A 21,705-nucleotide genomic window follows, 5' to 3' on the forward strand; every position below is an offset into this window, starting at 1 on the left:
GATGGTTGACATTTCTTACAATGCCAATGTCTAAGGGCGTTTGGTGACCACTTACCATCAGGTGGCCCATATGCTCGTCCGTCTTCCTATTTTATAAAAAAAAAAAATAGGTAAGTGAGGGCCGGTCCGATTTGAATCTCTTGGCGTTAGTCAGCCTTTTTATCGATATAAGTATCATTGAACAACAAAGTAGCGGTCGGAATACGCGCAGTTACTAGTTTATACTACAACATTATGACACATTCCACATTCGTGAAAACGTGACTTTTTCACGAAACCGTAACGGTTGCAAGAGTGCGTGCCTCGATCTGCGCGGTGTGCGTGCGGTAGTACTGCAGCGCGGGCGCGGCGGGGCCGGCGGGCGACGCGCGCACGAGCGCCGCCAGCTCCTTGTTGTGCGCCGCCAGCTGGTGGCACAGGATGTAGATGTTGTGGCCCACCGGGGGGGGGGGGGGACACTTCATATTACTACATTCGAGATCGATTCGGTTTGTTAAGCGTTCCCCGCTTCCATAGACCACTCGACGAGCACCTGAAACCTGGGAGGCTCCCACTTTTGGGGATCTGCCGCAGTGCGGACATCGACAGCGTACGATACCGCGATTGTGAGATGAGATTAGACGATGCGATTGACACTCATTGATGGTATGCTTTGTAACTTAAACAGCCTTCGAGCCTGAAAGGCTTGTTTCTCAGACCATAAGCGATGACCCGATAATTTTAATCGGTAGATAGGAAATACCCGGGTAGTGAGGCAGGCCTCGATTCTGAGCTCGATGTCGCTGTTTAGGCGGGCCGCCGATCAGTCATCAGCAGAATTCCACGATCGAACCTAGTTTCATATTCTCACATAGCTACAAGATCTAAGGCTTTTTAAAATTATACAATTTATCATGGAATCGTTTGAATCTTCGGGTATCTTTTTGTGTAAGTGTATTGACTTACTTCCTTCGGAGAGACGCCTTGTACGGGCGCGTCGTCCTCGGAGTCGGAGTCGGGATCTATGGAGTTCTCCTGGTGGAAGGCTGAGCACGCAACATCAACCTGTACGGAAACAGCTGTGTAATTTCGTTGAATTATAATTTGATATCGTAATTTGGTATCGTTTTACTTGGTGGTAGGGCTTTATACAAGCTCATCTTGGTACCACCCACTCATCAGATAATCTACCGCTAAAAAAGTATTAAGTAATGTTGTGTTCTGGTTTGAACGGTGAATGAGCCAGTGTAACTACAGGCACAAGGGACATAACATCTTAGTTCCCAAGGTTGGTGGCGCATTGCCGATGTAAGCGATGATTAATATTTCTTACAATGCCAGCAGGTGGCCCAGTAGCTCGCCCGCCTACCTATTCTATAAAAATAATTTATTTGGCATTTGATGACGAATACAAATAATTAATTAAGCTATATGCATAATTGGTTAAGTCAGCGTATCCTGCTCATATTGACGGTAATATTAGCCACTCACCAGCTGTTTAGGATTCATGTTGTATAAGATCCTTTCGGCGTTGTTCTCCGAGTCATTTCTAGATTCCATTATGGCCAGCAGGAGCTTGGAGGCATTGTTCTTCAGCTCCAGTACGAGGTCCATGCGTGTCTTGCCGAGGGGGTTAATGTCGTTCAATATCAGTGCTGTTATAATATCAAGCCCGTTGCTCTCGTGTGTCGCTATGCAATTTTGGTTTTCGTGGCACGGACCTGCGACGAAGATAAAAGATATAGAGATAGATAAATAAGAGAACCTAAGATAATAGATAAGTATTATAAAATGTAGCTAAACTAATTTAAGAAATATTTAAAGATTTAGTTTAGTTTATAAATATTTTAAAATACCTTGACAATATTCTGTGAGTGTTTCCAAGGTCTGGTTGATAAGTGCCACATTCCCTTCATTGATGTACAGTCCAAGCAACCCGAGCCCTCCCGTCGTGGATCCACAGATGCAGTCCAGGAACATGAGGGTCTCGGAGACGAGGTTATAGTTGGACTTGTTGTTTTGATTACGAAGGAGGTTCTAGTGGAAGGAGATAATTATTTTGTTTATTTATATATATAATACAACTTAATATATACAATAAGCTAAAGCAAAAATAGTAATAGTTAAATAACTGAGCAGTTGTTAACTTAAGGCTATGGTAACGTTATAAACTTAAATAATTGTTGTATATACGGATATTATTAAAATCCACACATAGAAAGCAACCTCGCACACAAACATTTATATACATACATACTCTGTCACACACAAATATACACACAAGTGGTCACATAAAATTAAATAGGTTATTTTAATATATAGCTTTTATTAGTAATTATACATATTTTTTTGGCTAATATTTTACAAATTTAATTGGCAAAGTTATTGTTACAAAAACCTGAGAAGGAACTGACTTCCAAAACACAGCGAAAAGCTAGTTTGGAATTCAAGGCTTGTATAAGAGTTGTAAACAAAACTTGTGTATAAATAAATAAATCAAATATATTCAATCGTTTACCTGAAGGTCGGGGTTGTGGTTCTCGCATAGCAGCTGTAGGAAACGCAAGATGGGCCGCATGACGGCTACCTTAGCAGGCAGGACGTCCGAATTGCCAGATTCACGTTTTTTCTCTGCCATTATTTCTTCCAAGACGGTTGTACCTGAATACCATTTTGTAGACATTATATATATTATATAATAATAATAAACATAATATAAAAAAACAACATAGGTAATAATTTTATTTTTATAGAATAGAAAGGCGGACGAGCATACGGGCCACCTGATGGTAAGTGGTCACTAACGCCCATAGACATTGGCATTGTAAGAAATGTTAACCATCGCTTACATCACCAATGCGCCACCAACCTTGGGAACTAAGATGTTATGTCCCTTGTGCCTGTAATTACACTGACTCAGTCACCCTTCAAACCGGAACGAAACAATACCAAGTACTGCTGTTTTGCGGTAGAATATCTAATGAGTGGGTGGTACCTACCCAGACGAGCTTGCACAAAGCCCTACCACCAGTAAATTAATTATTAAGACAGTACCAAAAACTAATAACATATAATAATAAGAAAAATATATAACTGGTAGGGCTTAAGTAAATGGAGAGAGAGAGATTTCGCGGATGCAAGAATTATATTGTGGGAGTAAATAGTAAATGGGACCTAAACCGGACCGATTGTTAGACTGGACTGCGTCATCATTATTATTCATATTATGGAACTTTTAGGAAGTAATATTAAAAGTGGTTATGAACTTTTAACGAGCACAACAAGAAAAGAATGAATGTATTTATTTCTTATATAAGTTTGTTTGTATGTATGAATGTAGGTTGGTATATTACATATTTGTATTAAACTCCTTAAATTTTAAGTATAAGTTGTTCGCACCCTATGCCCGATTAGTGATGATGGCTAAAAACACATAAGCATTTCTCTTTACAGAGGTTGCCTGGAAGAGATCACTTTAAGTGATGAGGCCGCCTTTGCATACTTTATGTTTTATTTGCTATTATATGTTACTAAATGTTTGTAAAGTGTGTGCAATAAAGGATTAAAAAAATAAATAAAATATAAATGTATGTGCGCGAGCGTACCGTGCGACATGGTGTGTATGTCGGAGTACGCGTGCACGGCCGAGCTGCACGCGCTAGACACCTCGTCGTCCATGTCCTCTCCCACCACAATGGGACCTACCACTGCCTTACCTACGGGTAGATGATTATGAACTTATTTTTAAATTGTTTTCGGTAGTTGAATGTATTGAATAAAAAATGCGAGTAACAGCTTGTCTGCTTAGCTAAGTAACTCCCCTATTAAAGAAAAGTTCTAAAGCTTAATCCACCGACCTCTTCTATGTCGAGCTTTTTGTTTGTTTAGGGTGTACATCTGGCAGAAATTAAACCGCCTTACACTTTCTAACGACATTTTCCTTTACCGAACATTTTTTATTTGTTAATCTCCGATCTATGTTGTCTGTTCACGGGGCGGCATCAGTTTTACATTAGGCATAAATATTAGATACAATTAATATTGTAATCTGTAAGTTTTCATCATATTGATATAATTAGACAGTATGTTAAACTTACCATCGGTACTGTTAGATTTTTGCTTTTCTGTTGATGACGACCGCTTGTCGGTGGTAGTGGTGGTGGTACTGCTCACAGCCAGGGAGCGAATCTCTTGCTGGGCCTCACGCATTTTATCGTAGAATACCTAACAATATTAAAGTCATCTTGACTTAAATATCACTTATTTAATGCACTCATATTACATACTAACAGTAACAGCCTGTGAATGTCCCACTGCTGGGCTAAGGCCTCCTCTCCCTTTTTAAGTGTGGCATAATTTCAATGAAATTAGACACATGCAAGTTTCCTCACGATGTTTTCCTTTACCGTCAAGCACGAGATGAATTATAAAACATGTGTTTAACATGAAAATTAATTGGTGCTTGCCCGGGTTTGAACCCACGATCGTCGGTTAAGATTCACGCGTTCTAACCACTAGGCCATCTCTGCTTATGAAACCTGATCGACTACGGCCACGGTGATTATTATCCAGGGCGATAAGCCATCTGCGCAGGGAATTTGAAAATGCACGAGTGTTTACGTAAATACAAGTGCAGTCTCAATACCATAACTCTCGTAATCGTTGGGATAGCAAATCCGACACGACTGGAAAGGTTTCTAAAGCCACTAGACCAACATCTTGACTTGTAAGGAACAGCGTTCAATCTTAATTTAATAATACTAATATAACAACATCAATTTTCAATAGCAGATATTATAAAATACATAACAATACTTTGTTCGGAATTATTTTACCTTTAAAAACGCCTGCGATATTTCACCATTTTGCAATTTCGTGAAGATGCTGTGTTGAATTATAGGATTGCCTCCTTCTAAAAGCGCAATTCCTGTCGAAGGACATATTTAACGTCAAACAACGACCAAGTATATAAAATACTTTTGTCATTTTGTGTAATCTATAAGATCAACCGTATGGATAGAGGTACGGTAGATAGATACTAAAATGTCCGACTCTTTTGTGTATGTTTGAGTAACAAATAATATAATAGAATAATAATAATATCCTGGGACATTATTCACACACGGCCGTCTGATCCCAAACTAAGCAGAGCTCGTACTATGGAAACCAGACAACTGATATACTACATATACTACTTTTCTTTTGTAAATACATACTTAAAATTGATAATTACACCCAGACTCAGGACAAACAGACATTTTCACGCACAAAAATGTCTGTCCTGGGTGAGGATTGAACCCACAACCTTCGGCGCGAAAGGGAAGTGGTTGGTAGATACCACGCCAATCGGCTCGTCGAAATCTTTATAGATTTTATATATATAAATGTACAATTTATAATGACAATTTTATTATAACAAAAATGACTCACCGAGCTGTATAGCTTCAAGAAAGATAGCTGGTCGGTTAGTGCTTTTGATGACCAGCTCGACCACCAGGTCGGAAGCGCCCTCACGGTCCAGGTGCGCCTGCACCTGCGCCAGGCTCTGTCCCGTGCGCAGCAAGACCTTTGCTGTATGACCACAAAGAGTCACTATTGCCTCTGGTTTTACCATAAATGCTTTGACCGTATGGAATATGATGTGGGCGTGTCAAGGGTGACATCAAATTATTAGAATTATAATAATATTTCATTAAATTGTAAACCTATAAATTTTGGACCCACCCATATCATACATCCATAGAATAAAGCCAAATAGATATGCCATCAATAACTAAAACTTTCTTTATAATATAAACTCTTTTATACTTAAAATATTTTCAATATCATATAATGCAATAATCCTTTCTAATTAAACGATGGCATTTCTAATGTACTTTTATTTTTATATACACCATATATACATCAATCGTAAAAGAAAAAGTCCGAACATTCATATAACATTAATTAGTTAAGGGTATTGTTATAAGTATATTAAAAAGTATTATTCACGATTAATATTAAATAATTTGTAAAGAAGCTCGTAACGAGTAGTCTACTATAGCAAAATTAAGACAGTAGATAATAATAATATCACCGAACATTATTCACACACGGCCATCTGATTCCAAACTAAACAGAGCTTGTACTTTGGAAACCTGACAACTACATATACTACTTTTCTTTTGTAAATACATACTTATATAGATAATTAGATTCAGACTAAGGAAAACCAGACATGTTCATGCACACAAATGTCTGTCCTGGGTGGGAATTGAATCCACAACCTTCGGCGTGAAAGGCACGCCAACCGGCTCTTAAAAGATAACTTATTTAATAGCTCATTTTCATCATGAAATGTTTTCTCAGACACAAAAAATAAATTGAACGTTATCACAGAAGAAATTAAGTTGGTTTTTCCTTAGAGGCTCAGACGAATAAGTTAATTTGTAATACATTTTATAGCAAAATCAATAATATTATAATCAACGCGAAAGTAACAGTCTATCTCTCTACTTATTACGATTTCACAGCTGAACTACTAAACCGATTACGATGAAATTTGATATGAAGGTTGAATCCAAAGGAAAGACATCCTCCTTTTTTATAACTAACACCTGACTCCTAAAACACGAGTGAAGCCGTAGCCGAGAACTAGTTTACTATAACTATTATAATACTTAGTTGATGACGTAAAATATTAATGTGAAAGATCAACATATGAGCCGATATGGCCCAGTCGTAAGACCGTATAAATCGCCACTGAAGTTTCATTTACTTGTGAAGGAAAACATCGTGATATGTCATATGTGTATTCACCTCAGGAGTAAGATTCAAGCCTACTCCTCAAAGGGATTGGAGGTTATAGCCCAAAAGAAAGACATTTACAAGCCAGTGTGTAACACCGTTTCATCACATTATAAATTAATGATTAAAATTGTGAATGTTAACTACTCGTTTCAGGCTTTATTTTGAAAATTCTGATTACGCATTTCTACTTCTATATCGTCTGTAATACATTTTCTTTCCCTTTATATATAGTTTATTATTTTTAAATTAATATTCAATCATGTTTTAAGTATTACTACTGACTTTTTTCAGAAAAAAAAAGATAATATGAGCCAGAATTAAAAATATGTATTTTATTTTAAGATGTTAAACGTAAAAGAATAATAATTTAAAAAGATAACATTTAAAAAGATAACTATGAGTGCTATACAAATAGTATGTGTTGCCATATTAGCTACAAACAGTACGATTATAATACTTAAGAAAAAAATAATTGTTAAAATAATATATACATACGGCGTTATCTATAAATATTGTTCAGGGGGTGATTAATTAAACGATTTTGTCTTCTTCTTGCGAATGTCAAATCAATGATGACAGAAAGAGAGAAATCATTGATTAACTAAACACCCACTAAAAATACTTCTATAAGTAAGGCCGGCAATAATAAAGCAATATAATTGAAAAAATTATGACTGTCGTCATATAATTTCGTTTTATATACAATACTATAATATATTTTACATGGCAAGGCGATCTATAAAAATATTTTTTTGATCTAAGTGCAACATATAAAGCTGGTGACTGGATAAATGTTATGGACCCACCTCTCTTCGGCTGTTGCGGTACAGTGTCTGCTGCGCATGCGCATCGTGGAAACAAATGAAACATTTCTACCAGTATCTAGATTTCGTAACATGGCCGATTATACTTTTTAACGAAATATAAAATTGATTGAATCAATGAAATAAACGAATAAAATTACATGATATCTTTATAAATAAAATATATTTACCAATTAATTCTGTTTTTCTTTATAGTTATGATGAAAAAAAAAAAATATATAAAAAAATAAGTGATAATAAAAAAGTATTATTTATTATCCATTTTCGTTAAATATATAAGCAGCCATGTTACTTTCTGTGTCATTAAAGTTACAAGATTATATTTTATTTTATATTAAATAACTACTTCTGTAAGGGTTTTAGCGTAGAATACTAGTTTATATAACTATTACCTATTGTGCTGCAAACCTAGTGCTAATTGTGCATACTAACGATCTATTGTTTCAAGTATATATCGTTGTTCGAGTAATATTAAATTTACTTTTGTATAAATAAATAATTCTATTCCTGTACAAAATTTGATTAAATTGAAATTGAAATGTTACTTTTAATAATTGCGACGAATGTATAATATATTATAAAATGTTAATGTAACATTTTTTTTTTCACTATATAATCAAATTTTGTTCAATTATCCAATGGCAGAAGTAGTAAAGATAATACAACATTGACTTAAAAAAAATTTGAAATGATTTATGAATTTACTGGTGGTAGAGCTTTGTGCAAGCTCGTCTGGGTAGGTACCACCCACTCATCAGGTATTCTACCGCAAAACATCAGTACTTGGTATTGCTGTGTTCCGGTTTGAAGGGGGAGTGAGCCAGTGTAATTACAGGCACAAGGGACATAACATCTTAGTTCCCAAGGTTGGTGGCGCATTGGCGATGTAAGCGATGGTTAACATCTCTTCCAACGCTGATGTCTATGGGCGTTGGTGACCACTTACCATCAGGTGGCCCATATGCTCGTCCGCTTTCCTATTCTATAAAAAAAAAGACAAAATGGCGATTTGAATGTCGGCGACGTTGTCACTTTGGAAGTAAAAAAGATATAATAAATTAAGTGAAACGGTGTTATAAATAAAGACATATTATTCAAGAACTGTTTGCAGTGCACAATATAGCAGGTCTATTAGCAAATCTCAACGTTACATATTCGTTGTATCCAAGGTTTGTTTATGTTTACTCCTCCTACCATTGGAATGAAGTAATTTTTTTCACTTACGTTGTATGTATGTAATTTGAGTATTACATTCCAAGAATAGAAAATAATTATATTCAGAAGCACTTAAGGCTCATTAAGTAGTAAGTTCTTTTTTCATTAAAATTTTTCATTTTTATTTTTTTATTACCAATTGAAATTTTTGAAAGGTTAAGTGGAAGTTATATATTTATAAAGTAACCATACCACCGGGACCGTGAGTGACGGCGACGCTGGCGGGCTGGATCCTGGGCTCCGACTTGCGGTTCACGAAGTACTGCGAGAGCAGCTTGTTACGTAGCTGGTTGCCCTGAAGAATAAACATCGAAAACAATCAAACATTGTCCATATTAATATGATAAATGCAGCTGCCCGTCGGTTACGCTTTCAAGACTAAGCCACTGAACCGATATTGATAAGATTTGGTATGAAGCAAGATTGAACCCTAAGGTAGGATACAGGCTACTTTATTTATACCTAACACCTGCTTATTCCCCAACAATCTGGGAAGCTGGGGCTTAAAACTAGTTTAAGCATAACGTTTTCTCTGTCCAATATTTATTTTATTATGTCTAATTAGAACGGCAATGCCACTAACACTAATTAGATATTATTAATAAATTATAAATTACAGGAAACACAATATGAAAGAGATAATAGATATAAAACATAAATAAAAATTGAATTTATCAACAATATTTATACTGAATCTTCCTAGTTTTTATATACATAATAACTTACATTAGAATTTATTACATAAATATTAAAGTTTATTAATGGAATAACTATACTGGTTTAAGGTTATGAGAAATGACACCTAGGCAAGGTATATAAGAAATGACTAAGGCTACAGTTATAAAACTCGAACGCCTAATGCGTACACTGTTGCAATTGTTGCCTAAAAAAAGATTGTTGTTGTTTATGTCGAATAAAAGAAAAACAGAGTGAATTACATACCTTCTCCCCATATTCAGGATCGACGGCCATCATCTCCCGCAAGGTCCTTAACACTTTGACGCACAGCTTCTCTTCTTTCTCTTCAAGAAGCTTTTCCGTATGACGTATTAATCTGAAAATAATGTCGCTTAATTACTAAAAATAAGATTACTAAATTCAAAAATAACAACAGATTAAATATAAAACAAAATTGGTATATAAACAATATATTTTTCATAACGACATAAAGTAGTAAAGTTGTAGGGGAAGAAAATTAATAATGTAAAAATTGAGTACATATCACGTCAAAAAATAGTATAAAATTTACGGTGATGATAAATTATTTAATGGAAAATATTTTTTGCAAAACATAAAAAAGCGAATTCTTGCATACCTCGATATAAATATTCCGCTTGTGTCGGGGTGCGTCAGTTCCCCGGGGCTGGTGAACAGCCGATGCGGTTTGTACAAGATGTCGACTAGCAGAGACTGCTCGGCTTGTAGTAAGGGTCGCAGCTGCTCCTCTAGTAACGCGACTATCTCTTGCAGGCCTTCCATCACGGATCTATCGTTTTGGAGGTTTGTCTAGAGGGGAAAGATATTTCATAAGACTATAACATATAATTATATTTTATGACCAAGGGGCACGTACCCGGGGCGGCGGTTTTATTATAGTTGTCAATGTTTTGTTTCTTTATGATTGACTTTTCTAAAAAAACTCGAGGAACCTACTTAATTAACATCACACAAGTTATCTAATATTTATTATTAATCATAATTAAGAATAGGTACTACAGGTACTTTCCTAAAACATTTAAGGGGAGATTATTTTTTGTGCTCGGTGCGCCAAATTTGAAGTTACGCGACTGGGTTAAGACATAATGGCACATAGCCCATAACACACGCAAAGAAACGCGGGCCTAGAACCAAATGTATGGTGTAAATACTGTACCTGCGAAGCCATCTTCTCCAGCTTGGAGGTCTTGGAGGCGAGCAGCCACTTGCTGGTCTGCCGCGACAGCGCCGCCGCCTTCTCGAACACCGTCTGGATCTTCGCTTCTAGCTCCAACGGTATCGCTATACTGCGACTCTTCGCTGTTAAAAAACTCATATGTTTATTAAGACAAACCCAAGAAATTATATATATAAGTAGTTTTTTTTTGTTTCAATTAAATGTATGGTCACGATCTGACAGACGCGTACCTAAAATAAAACAATTAAATATATACAGTATATATATAGAGAAAGTTTAAGCTGTATTAAGACTATATTGGTAATACAATCTTAATTATAAGGGTATAAATAAATAAATTATTTGCAAAGAAAATCTTCAAGATAAAATATTTTTCATGGACTTTGCTGTTTAATTTAAAAGTGAAATGGTTTTTTTTTTTAATTAATGGACTTCAAAGATAGAAAATTAAGAAATAAAAACTTATATTTCTCACCGACTTCGCTGAGAGTGCGTATACATTTCTCAACGTTGAGTTTCTGCGGCGGCGTTAGCCAAGGACACTGGTAGATCCGGAAGGTGGTTTGGAGCAGCTTCACGAATATCGACTGTCGGGTCTGTGGAACGGATACCAATGTTTTAGTACGCACGCACGTACGCATAATACGTGTAGATGTAACTTATAACTTTATTTTTATTTTTTCTTCAGAAAGACGATTGGTACAGTTTTAATTTATGCAGGACATTCAATTTCATTGTAATCTTAGAAGTATTGATATTCCAATTCTTATATCATTCTTTTACTAATATTCAAATTCTTACAAGAAGTCATCTGGCATACATTCCTAGTCAATGAAATATTCTTTGTAGCAGGAGCCATTACATTTTCGTATTGCGATTATAATATACATATCGCAAAGAAGTGATAAAAAATATAATACTTACATCAACAAGTCCAGCGTCCAATATAGCAAAATATAATATATAAAATGTTAATATATGATACAAATACATACTTATACAGTATATACGTAGTTGCGAGTATATTATTAAAAAGTTATTCCATTCAATATACGTGTATATCAATTTATGAAATATATAGATTAAGCAATAATGGTATACTAATAGGTATTAACAATATTTTATTTTTTTTAAACAAATGTCTATATTTGAAGCAGAATGCTGCCTTAATATTGTCAGATGACATTGTATTTTCATGCTAATAATGAAAGAAAATTTTCGTTATTAAATTTTAAATACTAGTGATTCTATTTTTAAACTAAGACTCATGTTATAAAAGCAACGATATACGTTTATAGTTATTTAAATGACACTTCTATTCCAGTATAATATGACATCACAACCAGCAACATTAGTGTTAGCAGGGAGTGTTTGAATACTACTGGGAGCATCTGCATGGTGTACTGAGCCAGAGCCAAAAACACATATCGATGATATTTAGCAAAAATTTCACAAGTTTTTCAATAGTGAAACCTAGTTACTGGGTAACGGTGTAAACGTACTGATCACATAGTGAGTATAGAAAATATCAAACAGCGATTTTCGATTAAGTTTGTAGAAAAGGGCAAAATGTATGGATATGACATATTTGTATTAAGTTTATCATGTTTTTTTTTTTATAGAATAGGAAGGCGGACGAGCATATGGGCCACCTGATGGTAAGTGGTCACCAACGCCCATAGACATCGGCGTTGTAAGAAATGTTAACCATCGCTTACATCACCAATGCGCCACCAACCTTGGGAACTAAGATGTTATGTCCCCTGTGCCTGTAATTACACTGGCTCACTCACCCTTCAAACCAGAACGCAGCAATACCAAGTACTGCGTTTTGCGGTAGAATATCTGATGAGTAGGTGGTACCTACTCAGGCGAGCTTGCACAAAGCCCTACCACCAGTAAGTATGTGATTAACAATAGACATATAATTCAATTATAGACGGGCGAAGTACGAAATCAATTCACCAATTAACGAATGTCGTTCAATTATATATAGAAATTTGTTGTTTATTGATATAAGAAATACCATCAGCTTATGTACAAAATAAATTACAATATTAGTGACATAGTAATGTCATACTCTTTTGACGAGCCGATTGGCGTGGTTGGTGAATGCTTGCCTTTCACGCCGAAGGTTGTGGGTTCGATTCCCACCCAGAACAGACATTTGTGTGCATGAACATGTCTGTTTGTCCTGAGTCTGGGTGTAATTATCTATATAAGTATGATAATTTACAAAATGAAAAGTAGTATATGTAGTATATCAGTTGGTTTCCATAGTAAAAGGTCTGTACAAGCTTAATTTGGGATCAGATGGCCCTGTGTAAAAATGTCCGAGAATATTATTATTACACTAATGCAGGCATTTACAATAACATAGGATATAGCAATGAGTTTTTTTATATAACATAATGGACGCCTAGCGAATGTATATCTAGTACATATATTACTCACTGGGTCCTTAATAGGTACTCGCGTGGATGTGAACTTTAATCGTGTAAATAATTTGTTCCTTCTTATATCTTGTGTCACCTTACAAGACGCAAAACTCAAAATCAAATTACTAATATCTTATACATATATGATGACGTAACATCCATTATAAGGTAAATTTGTTTATAAACAATGTAGTGTGCGAAATCTTTTAGTGTCAATGTTTTAATAGTTTCAAGGTTGACTAAAACTAAATCAAAGTTTAAAGCAAGAAGTATTTGCCACTTATTTTTCTTTAAGATAGCCTCTTAACTTAGAAGATATTTCAGAATCGCGAGTAAGAAGTGTTTCGTTATACTTTTATATACATATAATTATAAAAAATCAAACAATATATCAATTAAAGGAGAGTCCTACAGATTTAAAATACGTTTAACATACATACGAATACACGTCTGTCCTAACAGAGCTCTCAGACTTACGCTATTAAAAAAGGCCGAATGAATCAATCGGCAGTGGTCTATATCTATCCTGTTTATGATCAGTCAGGGCGGTCACCTGCACGGTGGTGCTCTGGTCGCTGAAGGGCGAGTTGAAGAAGGTGCAGATGGTGTGCACGAGCACGTCGGTGACGTAGTTGACCCACGCCTGCCGACAGCCGCCCGGCGAGCGCGCCGACGAGCCTGCGCACAGCGGACGTTAGCGGCGAGGGCGCTGGTAAACGGCCCCTCTCCGCAGCAGCTTATTCGTTGTCAAATATTTTATATCATTGTTACTCTGAGCACGTTTCATTACCACATGCCCTTTTTATACGTCGGGCTATTGTGTTTTAGATTGAAAATTGTCTTAGATACTGATGTGAGGCCCAGCGTTATATAAAGCTGATGAAACACCACAACATAATCAGATCATAGCCACCAATCCACAAAGGACTGCAGCTTTTAAATTATTATTAAGAAGCGCGGAAGCTTCTGATCGGCAGTGGACCGTTTACTCCTGTCTCCTCTCCGCTTGAAAATATATCAAGCCTTGGTAGATTTAGAAAGCAAGATACTCGATATTTTATGAAACATCCATTCAGCCTTTAAGGGTTTGAGACCTTTGTTCCAATTTTATCATTATGGCTTAAATGTAAGTTATCTATTGGAGTTGATTTAAGGTGGTAAACACATATTATATATAAATAAATAAAAACTAAAAAGTATTTCACCCGGCTCCGATGTCTGCGGCTCCGGTTGCAGGATAGCGAGCATGTCTTGCAAGAAGGACCGTTCGAACAGGTCCCACATGTAGTTGCTGGAGTATATCTCCTTCATCTCTACCTCCGTGTCGATGTAGCAGTGGTTCAGGAAACCCACGTACGCTTCTTTCACCTGTATAAAGAGAAACAATTATTATAAATTTAATTCATATCATTCAATTGTGTTTTAAAATTGATTCTGATTTTATACTTATAAAACTGTAGTAACAAGAATGTACCTTATCAGACAAAAAATAGACCATAATATGTATGCACTACCAGTTAATGAAACAATAATTTGAATGAAATTATGAATTGATGGTAGCCATGGATGATAGGTTAATCGATAAATTATGATATTGTTTACACAAGGAAACAAAAAAAGCGTAATGTAATAGATTTTAGACGGATTGTCTGATTATTTATGTGTCGTGTCACCTCAGGAATACAGTCCGGGTGAGTGATCATGGCCACGATGTCGTCCAATGGTAACAAGCTGTGACACTTTATCTCGGTGTACACGTTCTTGCCCAGAGTGCAGCACGTCAAAAGCTTCACCAGGTCTATATGGTATCTGGTTACAGATAAAAAACGATAAATGTTACAGGTTATTTGTCATTAAAATATTCTTACTGTGACTACAAACGATATAGGATAAAGCCTACTAACGTCAGAGCCTCCGGCATCTCGCCCGTGCGCTTGTACTGGCGCATCATCTGCAGGAAGTAGTTGAAGGACACCTTGTCGTTGTAGAACACCAGCACGTCCTCGCCCGCGTTCACCATCTGCAAGCAGAGCGGCCGGTCAGGCGGGCGGCGCGGGGGCGCGGGGGCGCGGGCGGGGCGGGCGGCACCTCCTGCATGACGAGGTCCTGGCTGCGGCGGATGTGCTGTCCGCCGGCGCGCACGATGGTGCGCAGGAAGCGCAGGTAGGCGGGGCGGCGGCCGCGCGCCTCCACGCAGTGCACGAAGTGCGCCGCCACCTTCTCGTTGCCCTCGTGCGCGCACAGCGACGCGTTCTCCGAGAAGATGGCGCACACCGTCTGCGCCTCGCGGATCTGCGGACGCCGGCGGGGTTAGGGAACATATGTATTAAGGTCGGGTCCTTTTAGATATCAAAAAAATACATAGATTAGTGAGTGGCGTCGAAGGTTTCTTACCCCAGCATTAAGGAAGAGGTCGAGGTGCTTATGTAGGATGGCTTGATTCTGCTGGTTGCCGTGGCAGAAATGTTGGAGGAACTCGTGAGCGAGAGCCAGTAGTTCGTCCATCGCTGCATCATCCTCGTCGTGGGGAACCTGAGTGGGAGACCAGAAAAATTCAGTGTACATTTAGATACTATACAGCCCCTATTGTCATTTTATTTAAAATTAACCTACAAATGTACAGAATATTGCCGCCAATTGTTGAAATGATGAGCAAAGTCAGACTAACTAATCTGACTAGACATTAAACGCTCATTGGTCGTCTACTACGTCATCGGGTGCTATCGACCAATGACCATTCAGTACTATGTCTTTATGTATAGCGTGTACTTAGTAACCTGCAGTAAGTCCAGTACGATGTTGTGTACTCCGATGTTCCGCAAAAGACGCTGCTCGTGTCTTCGCGGCCGACTGACCTCTCCCGCCTCGCCGGCACTGTTGTTGCCTTGCGTACAATATTTAATCATGCGTTGAAGGATCTGAAAAAAAAATGGGTTTAAATTAATTGACGGTATAAGGAACCAAGATTAGGCGACTTCAGTTAAGCTTATTATATTCTGCAAAGATTTTGGGAAATGCATGCTGGGATATGGATTCAGGTCCTCAGGATCTGCGGTCTTATAGCCACTAGACCAAAGACGCAGACATTTATATAAATACATAATACAAATATATAAGAAGAACCTTATAACAAGTAACACTATAGATAAATCAAGCGTCAATTCCTATCTACTAAGTTTAACCTCCAGACGTACCTCCTTGATCTTGTTATATTCGTTCATGTGATCATGTTTCGTGGACCTTGAGGTGTCTAACACATTGTCGAGGGACGCATTCCTTTCTAAAACTGCACCACCCGGGCCCACTGTTCCTTTAATATCTAGAATGAATTGAAAACTATTTAAGTATCATAAATAGCATTCTATAGTTGTTAACTTAAAAATTCACACGGTATTTTTATAGCGTGACCAGTTAAAGATGGTAAGGATAAAATTGTGCCAAAACTATAGATTAGTTTATTTATTTTGCATCTTACCGCTATGATCGTCCAATGTTCCAGCTCGACCTTTGTTGAATACCCAAAGTTCAGACTTTTCCACACTTTGCCGTAACACGTCCAAGTCTGCTTTGATTTGCTTGTAAGATTCTACGTCCGCATCTGATACGAGGAGTTGCACCTAGAGATATCAATGGTTTGATGTAAAGACAATTTTATATTATTTATAATTCTACAAATTGATTGTATTTAACATTTGCTCTTAAGCTTTTTTATTCTAACATAAATTATTTGCAAATATATAAACTTATATTTCTTCTGTGATATTTATATTAAGGTTCAAATAAATGCCTTACTCTCTCTCTGCTTACTCAGTCTAGTCTAGAAAACACCTCAATAACTAAAATGATTAAATTAAAAAAACGACTCAACATTGTAATTGGTTCTAAGCATGTGCCACAGACCGAAAAATAATTCAAGAACATCTTATTCTAAAAACATGTGGATATTTATCAAAGTTTGAACGTCTTAATATTAACTTTCAAAATTATATAGAGAAATATTTCGAACGTAGAATTTATGAGCTGCTTACTTGTTTAAAGGCCGCCAGGACTTCTTGCCTTTGACTGAAATGTCTAAACAGCAGCGCCAAGGCCCCAGAGACAAGAGACGCCGAGGCACCTTGGGAACATAATTGCAGCAATACGCGAAGGACCATACGACCTCCGCACTCATCCAAGTCCAAACCGTCTCTGGAAAATATTATATCATTATGTTAAGGGTGCATTATTTTAGAATCTCTACAGCACTCGGATTACATACAAGTGTGGTTTTTAACGAGCAGGTTAGTGATATTAGCGAAGACAAAAGCCCAGAACACGAAATATTAGTGTTTAAAGCACAATATGAGATACCGCAGCGTGCTATCAAACAATTAATGTTATGTAATTATTTTTACAACATCAATAACACTATTATTATTAACTCTAACTGATTCGATTACGTTAATATTGATCGGGAAATGTTCAACATTTTATCAGCAACGTCATTTTATGACGGGAAACGACTTCTCGAAAGGGTTCCCGTTTAAAGATTGCCAAAAAACGTTGATCGTTTTACACAAAACGTTTCAGTTTATGGTGACTAAGGTCTAGTTTTTTAAGCGTATCGTGATAAATTGTTTGTCAAATTATAGTTTATGTAACGAAAATTTGTCTGTTAATTATTTGTCAAATGACAGGATCCCAAAAGATGTCGATCGTTCCTCGGAAAATAACGTAAGTGAAACAGTCTTATTCAAGTTATAATAATGTTAAGCTCATGGTTTATTGAGAAGTAAAGTAAAATTAATAATAGAAGATCGTATATTATAATTTAAAAAGATATACGACATCAATGTTAATAATTCTTTTAAACATTTTCAAACGCTATGGTGTATTTTAGAAGCGTTTCTGAGACTTGTTTTTTACACATAACATAACATGCACTATTACAGCTAAACACATTAAACCACGTATATAAACTGTACATTAATATTTCAATTTAAAGTATTTAAAAAAGACACATGGTGTTAAAAAAATCCAAAACAACACTTAACCGAGTGTCACCAATGTTTAATATAATTAATTTTTGTAACATTATGAACAACCTTGAAATTTTTTGAATTGTTTTTTTTTTTTAAATAATCTAAATAAAGTAAAAACTTAATTTGATAGTTTGTTTGACGTTAGAAAAACATTAAACTATCATATTAATATTATTATTGTTTAATATTAACTTCATAATTTAATGTCAGAAAGCCAGCAAACAAACTATCAAATTTAAACCGTATTTCAATGACCAATTAACGTTAATTAAAACTTCTAATGGCATTTAAACCAATTCATACATTGCAATATTAAATTTAGGTCATGTTACAACTTCATATCTAACCAAGTTTACACTTTGCAAAGCAAATTCAGCGTTGTTCTAATACATTTAAAGGCGAATTTAGAACGGACATGCTATGGCATGCATCATGCATCGTATAGTTGATCTTACTAACAAATCTACATTTTTTGGAAGACAGTTGTCAGGCACAGTCTGTATAGCTCTGAAATAATATTCATTTATTAAAATGACACCAACAAATTTATGTAAATGATGATATGTGTTTTAAATTTATATAATAGTTTTGTTAAAATCAAAAGTTGATGCGTGTGTTGGAACGTCGGAAATTGAATGTGTTATATTGCATCACAAGTATTATAATAATAATAATCTTTATTCTTCAGGCAACAAGGCTCATAATTTTTGGTACTATTATGCTTGTATAATTATTACTAACGTCAAATGAGTCTTAATTTTTTAAATGCACAAAATCACGAGAATGGAATCTGATTGTTTTATATTTTTAAATGGATTTATTTATTGATGGATAAAAATTATTGATTATTGGAAAGTAAATTTTAATCATCAATAATAGAAAACATATTTTAAAATATTGTAATAATATTACGTTATTAACTAAATCTACAATTCTGTTAAAAAAGAGAAAAATATTTAAAAATAGCGCTAGAATTAATGATGTAACTAGAAAGATGCATTATCCAAATTAGATTATACTGTGTTGATTATGAAAAGTGTTAATAACTACATTGATTTTCAACTACAATGTTATATATATATATATATTTTATTAAAATGAAATAGATGAATAAAAGTTATTTGTTCCCTTATACCCAAAAATACCGACCACTGTTGTAATGTGTTAGTGACAACATTTTTATATTATATTATATAATGGTTATTATAAATAATTCATAGAACATTAAATACTGAAACAAATATTAAATATATTTCATAATGTACTTCAAGTACATTATGAAAGGTGGACATTATAACATGATTTTGTTGATAGGAAAGAAGCCAGGACTTTGATGGAACAAAAACTCATAGTACGGAACACTAATACAACATTGATTTTATTATATTCACTGTTGACAAATCACACAAAATAATGATAATTGTTAATTTTTCATAAACTTAAATATATTTACATGTATATGTTAAATGAAACATATTTAAAGTATTATGGGAAATGTTATAGCCAATGTAATAAAAGAGTAATGGAGGCTTTGTGTAGCGATAAGTTTAATAGAGAAAGATTTTGGTTTAATCCAATATGTTTTTTTTATAGTATAGGAAGGCGGACGAGTATATAGGCCAGGCCACCTGATGGTAAGTGGTCACCAACGCCCATAGACATTGGAATTGTAAGAAATGTTAACCATCGCTTACATCACCAATGCGCCACCAACCCTGGGAACTAAGATGTTATGTCCCTTGTGCTTGTAATTACACTAGCTCACTCACCCTTCAAACCGCAACACAACAATACCAAGTACTGATTTTTAGACATTCTAAATACTTCCACAGATAACTATTCCATCATTTAGAAAGTGCTGACTAATATAAAATTTATCAATCTTTTCAGTTTTCAAATTGATTGTCTAACTTCATGCCATTACATTATCTTATTACTTGGTTGAAGTAAGTCGGTATCACCCACTCATCATTTATTCAAATAGCATGTTTGGTGATAAGATAATTTGTATTGCTATTTGGTAATATATTATATAATATATAATTTTGGGGCTTGAAAGGCGAGTAAGCCAACAGGCACAAGAGACACAACTCTTTGTAACCATGGCCGATGACGCATCTACAATTGCCAATGTCAATAGGTGGTGGTGACCAGTTCTTAGGTGGTCTATTGGCTCGTTAATTTTCCTATTTTCAATAAAATATTAAAATATCATACATAAAGATTATTACGTGTTAAACACAATCTATAAAACTCACCGACAACTGAATATGCCTTCAGCTTGTAATCCAATAGCTTCCACATCTGCTCTCCCGATGTTGTCAGCTTTATCCGATTGTTCGAACTCCTTCTTAAATATAGACAGCAGACAGCTTATGCGGTAATCTAGTCGCACGTCTAAAATGAACTGAAATATTTTTTTTTAAATTACTGGCGGTTTACAAAGTATTAATTTTTAAAAATTTACATTTATATTACTTTAAAATCAAATAGTATATTTAAGCTAGTTCTGTAAGGCTCCGTTTCTGTTCCGTACGTAACACAGAGGTGGCGGGCGGTACCTGCAGGATCTCAATGATCTTGAGCTTGGTCTCCATGACGAGCGGGTGCTTGCGGGCCAGCGCCAGCGCCGACGGCGAGCGCGCCGCGCCGCCCGGCACCTGCACACGCACACACACTCACACACATAGTATTATATTACATTGTACTAAAATGTTATTTGTGTTATTAATTTATCTTATATTCATGTCACCTAGTCGAAAAAGTTTTGGACGATTACACATCCATTAAGTAATATTTTGTTAAATTTTATTTTTAATGATACATTGTTTAACAATATTTTGAAATGAAACTAATTAAGTTTATTAATAATGATTCGTACATTACGTGCGACAGATCCGAGAGTGATCGACGTCATGACGGCGCCCATGTCGCCGATGCTGCGCAGTACGCCGCCCTCCGCTGAGCAGCCGACAGTGCATAAATATCATATATATATATTATTACAGTCAACTTTTACTAATAAATAATTCTTTACTTAAAACTTAATTATTCTTAAAAATACAATACTAAATAGTCACCTATGCCCTATAGACGCTGGCCTTGTATAAATTATTAGCCAATTATGTCGTCAATGCTCCACATTTTTTGGGATGATGATGTTATGTCCCTTGTGCATATATTAACATCTGCTCACCCACCATTTTAGCTATATAGGACCATTTGGTTGATTGGTTAGTTAGTGGTTTAAATCACCAGTTAGACAGGCATGCACAAAACATCAACAACATTCATCATCAAATCTCATTTAATAATATTTGAATCATTTAATACGATAAATGTATACGTGAAAACTAATTTATACACTAAAATTTTGCCATGTCAAATAATTATAGTACTATCGTTACAGCCTGTGAATGTCCCACTGCTGGACTAAGGCCTTCTCTCCGTTTTTGAGGAGAAAGTTTGGAGCTTATTCCACCACGCTGCTTCAATGCGGTTTGGTGGAATGTGGCAGAATTTCGGTGAAATTAGGCATATGCATT

General features: G+C 35.7%; 1 protein-coding gene across 7 annotated transcripts in view; it reads right to left on the minus strand.

Moving 5' to 3' along the window:
• LOC126777789 (inositol 1,4,5-trisphosphate receptor) overlaps positions 1-21,705 on the minus strand; it is a 70,268-nt gene that overhangs the window by 6,251 nt on the left and 42,312 nt on the right. For 2 of the 7 annotated variants that reach the window (XM_050500897.1, XM_050500898.1), the window contains exons 22-50: positions 21,042-21,121; positions 20,722-20,820; positions 20,419-20,567; positions 18,620-18,667; positions 17,168-17,327; positions 16,615-16,756; positions 16,334-16,458; positions 15,917-16,057; positions 15,534-15,671; positions 15,228-15,431; positions 15,044-15,159; positions 14,813-14,948; positions 14,345-14,507; positions 13,693-13,817; positions 11,177-11,297; positions 10,681-10,823; positions 10,123-10,313; positions 9,750-9,861; positions 9,000-9,102; positions 7,575-7,604; positions 5,410-5,550; positions 4,815-4,906; positions 4,077-4,203; positions 3,585-3,695; positions 2,498-2,640; positions 1,836-2,016; positions 1,471-1,700; positions 944-1,044; positions 303-438 (exon numbers count right to left, since the gene is read on the minus strand). In XM_050500897.1, coding sequence (XP_050356854.1) covers positions 303-438; positions 944-1,044; positions 1,471-1,700; positions 1,836-2,016; positions 2,498-2,640; positions 3,585-3,695; positions 4,077-4,203; positions 4,815-4,906; positions 5,410-5,550; positions 7,575-7,604; positions 9,000-9,102; positions 9,750-9,861; positions 10,123-10,313; positions 10,681-10,823; positions 11,177-11,297; positions 13,693-13,817; positions 14,345-14,507; positions 14,813-14,948; positions 15,044-15,159; positions 15,228-15,431; positions 15,534-15,671; positions 15,917-16,057; positions 16,334-16,458; positions 16,615-16,756; positions 17,168-17,327; positions 18,620-18,667; positions 20,419-20,567; positions 20,722-20,820; positions 21,042-21,121 — 3,788 coding nt within the window. The remainder of the gene's footprint in view (positions 1-302; positions 439-943; positions 1,045-1,470; positions 1,701-1,835; positions 2,017-2,497; positions 2,641-3,584; positions 3,696-4,076; positions 4,204-4,814; positions 4,907-5,409; positions 5,551-7,574; positions 7,605-8,999; positions 9,103-9,749; positions 9,862-10,122; positions 10,314-10,680; positions 10,824-11,176; positions 11,298-13,692; positions 13,818-14,344; positions 14,508-14,812; positions 14,949-15,043; positions 15,160-15,227; positions 15,432-15,533; positions 15,672-15,916; positions 16,058-16,333; positions 16,459-16,614; positions 16,757-17,167; positions 17,328-18,619; positions 18,668-20,418; positions 20,568-20,721; positions 20,821-21,041; positions 21,122-21,705) is intronic. The other 5 variants (XM_050500899.1, XM_050500901.1, XM_050500900.1 and 2 more) reach the window with 5 other exon arrangements.

The sequence above is a fragment of the Nymphalis io genome, chromosome 24 (genome assembly GCF_905147045.1).
Source record: "Nymphalis io chromosome 24, ilAglIoxx1.1, whole genome shotgun sequence".
NCBI classification, from domain to species: Eukaryota; Metazoa; Arthropoda; class Insecta; order Lepidoptera; family Nymphalidae; genus Nymphalis; species Nymphalis io.